Genomic DNA, 5,831 nt, shown 5'->3' on the forward strand with positions numbered 1-5,831 from the left:
ATTGTTGAAGACCTCGGGTGAGTAGGCCGGATCCGCCTGGTACGACAGCTCTACCAGCCGGCAGCAAGGGCGGCCACCTCGTGCTTCTGCTGGGTCGAGAGGCTCTCCCACAAAGCGTTCCGCTCGCGGTCATGGCGGATGTGGTGCATGGGAGAAAGATGTGTAGTGGATGTGTTGTGGTGCATTGTGAGCTTGGTGTGTCCGCCTTTAAATAGCGGATTCCGTTCAGGCCAATCGTCCGGGTGTGTCAATGCGCGGGCGCCAGAGTTGGTTCCTCGGCCACGAGCCTGTTTAATGGCGGCAGACGGATGGATGGGCATTGAACGGGCGTGGTAAATATCCATCTCATCCTGTCCAGTAAACGTCTCTCCCGCATTGAACAGGCACGGACACCGGAGACGTGGCGCGGGTGGCGCCCTCGGCCTGCGAGCGCTTCAATGCCAGTGCCAGCGAGAGGTCACGTCCGTGGGCGGGCGTCAATGCGGACGGGCCGCTCTAGAGCAGCATGAATGCGGGCAGTTGTGTTTGGGCAGGAATATGCGCGAGAAAGGGAGAGGGTTTCTGAGTCGCCCAAGTTAGTCAAACGCGGGCGTGACAGCGGTCCAGATGCCCGCAAAAAGCCTCCAGTTTGTCTCCGGTTTGTAGGAAACGTGCGTCTGGATCAGTCGACGGACCGATGCAGGCCCGTGTTGGATGACAAAACACGTTTGGACCGCGCGGTCCGGCCGGACAGTTCGAGAGTCGGTGTTGGAGATTCCCTTATAAAAAAATGTTGCTATTTGGTAGAAAAAAGGTGATCAATGGGAAAAGAATTCAGCGCATATTCCACACCTAACTTTTAAACATGAATTTGGTATCTTCCCATGCTTGAAATGAACTCGCAGCTCAGCAGAGAATCAAGCACTAAGGGTGTGTTTGGTTGAGGAACGAAGTGGAATGGAATGGAATGGTTCCATTTCATTGGAATGGGTCGGTTCCGTTCTTGTGTTTAGTTGAGGAAGATAGGTGGAATGGAACGGTGACAGTTCTGTGTTTGGTTGGCGAGATGGAACGAAGCGGTGACATTATAGTTTTATATTTGCAATAACAAATTATATGGCATTTCAATTGTATTTGTAGGACAAATAATTTATACATTCACTCACAGATATAATAGAGTAGCCCATATCTCAAAAGTTCATTGCAATCCAAATTTTCTTGAGCATTTACAATGATTTGCAGATGAAACATACACTGCTTAGTCTGGTAAATATACAATTATCTCTTTTGCATCTGAGCATACCTACAGTCAAAAGAATAACTAGCTGACTATAATCACTAAATTCAGAATTTTAGAGGAAGACCGCATCAGATTAGAGGAAGAATTGGGAGTGGCTCCTGCCAATTCCAACAGGGAGACCGCATCGTCGCTGCACTTGCCCGTGGCAACCCTCCAGCAAGGAAGGACGTGCCTGCTGTAGGAAACGATGACGAGGCATGCAGAGATGAATACGGCGCCAATCCTCTGCTTGCCTGCTGCTCCGACGCGACCGCCGCTTCGACGCACCAACCCTCGGCCAGATCTGTGGTGTGGCGCCGCCGCCGCCAGCAGGGACGAGGGAGTTGACGGCCCAAAGTAGCCGGCGTGAGGGAGAGACGAGAGAGGAGAGTCGCCGGCGTGAGGGAGAGACGAGAGAGGAGAGTCGCCGACCTGAGGGAGAGATGAGAGAGGAGAGACGGCCGTGAGGGAGAAGGTTTGTCGGGCGAGAGCGAGACGAGGGGGAAGACGGTTCCGCGCGGTCCGCTCGATTTCGAGGTCTCGCCTCGTTCCGCATCTGGGCCGAATATTCGGTCTGTGGGAACAAGTTGGTCACCGTTCCGTGTATGTACCAAACACGAGAACCAGGCCCAGGAACGGTCCAACCTATGACATTCCAGTACATTACTGAAACCAAACACATCCTAACATTTAGCGACATCTCCGGCTCTAGCAGCTGAGTCCTCAGTCCTCACTCAAAGAGAAAATGGCAGTGGAGATCCTCGAGTCTTGCATGGTGACGCCCAGCGAGGCGACGCCGAAACAAGCGGTGTGGCTTTCCAACCTCGACCTGCTGGTGGCCAGGGGCCACACGCCCACCGTCTACATCTACCGGCCAAGCTCCGGCCATGCCTCTTTCTCGCCGGACGTCCTCAAAGCCACGCTGTCCAGGGCGCTCGTCCCATTCTATCCACTTGCCGGCCGGCTCGCGCAGGATGACGCCGGCCGCCCGGAGATCAGCTGCAGCGGTGAAGGGGTCCTCTTCGTCACTGCGCGGGTGGACTCCACGCTCGACGTCCTCGGCGACTTCGCCCCGTCCGAGGAGCTGCGGCGGACGCTTGTCCCCTCGGCCGATGCCAGCGGCCTCGCCGGCATCTTGGCTATGTTTCAGGTGACATTCTTCAAGTGCGGCGGGGTGTGCCTGGGCGTGGCCATCCACCACACGGCGGCGGACGGCCTCGCGGCGCTCGATTTCGTGAACGCGTGGGCTGCCATCACGAGGGGCGACGTTGGCGTGCCCGGCGCGAGCCCCTGCCTCGACCGCACGCTCCTCCGCGCGCGCTCCCCTCCCTCCGTGCTCTTCGACCACGCCGAGTACTCCCGGCGCGGCGGCGGCGAGTCGAAGCCCCGAGCCCCGTTCGGCTCCGCCATCCTCCCCATGTCCAAGAACCAGATCGACGCGCTCAAGGACGGCGCCGGTCAGGGCAAGAGGCTCTCCACGTTCAAGGTCGTGGTGGCCCACGTGTGGCGGTGCGCGTGCAAGGCGCGCGGGCTCGCGGCGACGGAGGACACCCAGCTGTACACGACGGCGGACGCGCGCACCCGCGTCCACCCGCCGCTCCCATGTGGCTACTTCGGCAACGCCATCTTCCGCGCGTCGGCGGCGACCAAGGTCGGCGACGTCGCCTCCGGGCCGCTGGACGCCGTCGCGGAGAAGGTCACCGGCGCGACCGCCCGGCTGGACGACGAGTACGTGCGGTCGCTGCTGGACCACCTGGAGCTGCAGGCGGCGGACGCGTCGGGGCTGCGCAAGGGGGAGTGGGTCATGCCGGAGAGCGACCTGTGGGTGATAAGCTGGCAGGGGCTGCCGGTCTACGGCGCGGACTTCGGCTGGGGGCGGCCGGCGTTCATGGGCAGGGCCTGCCTCCAGTTCGGCGGCCTCGTGTACCTCGTGCCTGGCCCCGACGACGACGGCCGGCTCGACGTCGTGGTGGCCATGGAGCCCGAGAGCCTGGCCAGGTTCAGGGAGGTGTTCTACCAGGAGCTCATGCACTACTAGTCCGTCCGTTCTCCTGCAGATTTTTCGCACGTAAAAACTAAAAACCCGTTCTCTCACTGTTTCACGTCGTGCCAGAACGGACCGTCGATCTGCAGGTCAGCTAGCTAGATGTATCTGTATGGCGTCGTCATTTTATGTGGGATTGATAGATAGGCTACAAGTCTCGGTGTGCTACTTGTCGCTTGCATGCATGGTGTTCATGAGAAGTTGTGTCACTACACGTACGTGCATCAGGAGCTTATGGCCCTGTTTGGTTCAACTTTTCTCGATGGATTCCGATGTCTGAATTAAAGGGCGAACCCAGTAGAATCTGATTTTACAAATCTGTTGTTAAAATTTGAAACAAAAGCAGAAGCAGCTCAGGACATGCTTTTCAAAATCTGATTTCACCACGGATCAAAATTTAAAAAAATTGTATCAGCTGGTTTGCCAAAGGGAAACGATTAATTTCACCCGGCTGATTTTTAGCGCGCGTCCGCCGCCCGTTGTGCCGTTGGATCCCTGATCCGTTTTCTCCCGCGATACATAGTCTCCACGTCCATCCCTTGCACGTGCGTGGTCCTCGTGGGATATTAGCTGATGCTTATCCATGTGTGTTTGATTTTTACTGCCGCACACACTACTTCGTGCACTGCTGCCATGTACGACACACAATAGCTGCTTTTTTCAACGGCGTATCCTGTGTGTCTTTACAGATGTGGCTTCAGCAAAATCGATAGGTTAGTGTTGCAACGTGCTTCTATAGTTCAGTTTTTTTAGGAAAACGCTTGGCTTCTACCGGCGGATCGCACACGAGCATTCGCCAACTCGTCCGTACGACACGTGTCCCAAGGGAGCGGTCTTTTTTCTTTCTTTCGGTCAACGTGGCCACTGCTGGCTGCTCACTGCTCAATGTCCACTACGATGAGTTTCCGCAACAAGGTCTCTGTTGCGGTAAAAACTGCACTGCAACAAGACTTCTGTTTCAGAAAAAATAAATTTAAAGCGAGACTTTTGTTGCAAAAAAATTAAATTGCAACAAGACCTTTGTTGCAAAAATAATGAAACAAGACCTCTGTTGCACAAAAACTAAATTGCAACAAGGCCTCTGTTGCGAAAGAGAAATCTTGCAAAAAAAATTGCAACATGAATCGTGTTGCAGAAATTTCCCGCAACATGACCTATGTTACAATGATAAAAGGGTGACGCTCAGTCGCTCAATTTATCGGATCCATTGCAATTTTCCTACCGTGCTTCATGTATAAAAGAATAATAACTGGTTTGCACGTCGTATTGTGATCAATGGTACTTAGTTTATTTTAGCCTTGTTAAAAAAGGTTTATTTTAGCCTACAAAAACTGGAAAGTGGATTTATAGCACCAGGATGAATTTTTGGGATATCAAACATGGGTTCTTGATCTACTCTAATATGAAATTCGTGAGAATATATTAGGAAACATAATCGTGGCAAAAAAGATAAAAAATTTCTATGAAGAAAAAACTGTTTGGATGGATTTTTGTTGGGACAATATTTTCGTTGCCATGGATACTTATTCTGGTATTTTTCTTTCACAAAACTTCACACGAGAGTAGATTTGAGAACCCAGGTTTGATATCCTCAAATTTTAGTTTTTTATTTATATTTTCTAAGTTTAATATTCTTATAGGGGGTTGTGGCGCAAGGAGCTCCTGTGTATTTTCAAAAAAATAGTACTAGTATACTTTTGGAGAAACACAGTACTAGACGCTCGTCACAACATTCGATGGATAGACACAGAGAGGCTAGTGATCAGCCGGATCGTGCTGCGTGCCGCTTACTCGTTTCCGTCGTATTCGTCAGCGGTGGTGTCACTACGTACTCCTACGTGCTACGTGTAGCGTCCGAGCAGCCTATCGCATATGCAGCAGACGCGTCACAGGATAATGCCAACGCAAAACAGTCTAGAGACCAGTGATGCTTGATAAACAACTACGTGTATGTCATTGCTTATGTCCATGGCGCATTGTCTCGGTCACGTTTGGCTTTTTAGGTGATGAGGGTTTTTTTTTAGCATCAGTACAGACACAAGCGCTCATGTACACGTGCATACACTCATCCTTATGAACGCATACTCGCACACCCTACCTGTATACATCGCTACTTAATCGTTTAGTGGTTATCGATGAAATTACTTCACCATAGAGAAAAATTATGGAAGTTTATATATATAGGGAAAATGCCTCCTACTACCGGGTGTAGCTACACCCATTTCTCATATACTATCATGTGGTAGTATATACTCTACTTTATTATTTTTAATATGTTTATATACTACATCTAAGATACTTCAAAGTGAGTTATATGAAAAAATTGCAAGTGAGCTAATGGTTTTATTGTATTTGTGAAATACGTACATATTTATACGCGAAATAGAGTATGCACAAAATATGATACATACTACCAAAAAAGTAGTATATATACTACCTAAACATTATTATATACTACATATTACGCGTACATACTCTCCGATATGATAAATACTACCTAAAACGTATTAAACAAAAATAGGAGTAATT

At 51.0% G+C, this 5,831-nt stretch overlaps 1 protein-coding gene across 1 annotated transcript; it reads left to right on the forward strand.

Annotated features, from left to right (window-relative positions):
• Positions 1-1,975: 1,975 nt before the first annotated feature.
• Positions 1,976-3,571, forward strand: LOC119332199 (putrescine hydroxycinnamoyltransferase 1-like). Its single transcript, XM_037605372.1, has one exon. The coding sequence runs from the start codon at positions 2,004-2,006 to the stop codon at positions 3,294-3,296; it is 1,293 nt and encodes a 430-aa protein (XP_037461269.1). The 5' UTR covers positions 1,976-2,003; the 3' UTR covers positions 3,297-3,571.
• The last annotated feature ends 2,260 nt before the right edge of the window (positions 3,572-5,831 follow it).

Source organism: Triticum dicoccoides, chromosome 7A (genome assembly GCF_002162155.2).
Source record: "Triticum dicoccoides isolate Atlit2015 ecotype Zavitan chromosome 7A, WEW_v2.0, whole genome shotgun sequence".
Lineage (NCBI taxonomy): Eukaryota > Viridiplantae > Streptophyta > Magnoliopsida > Poales > Poaceae > Triticum > Triticum dicoccoides.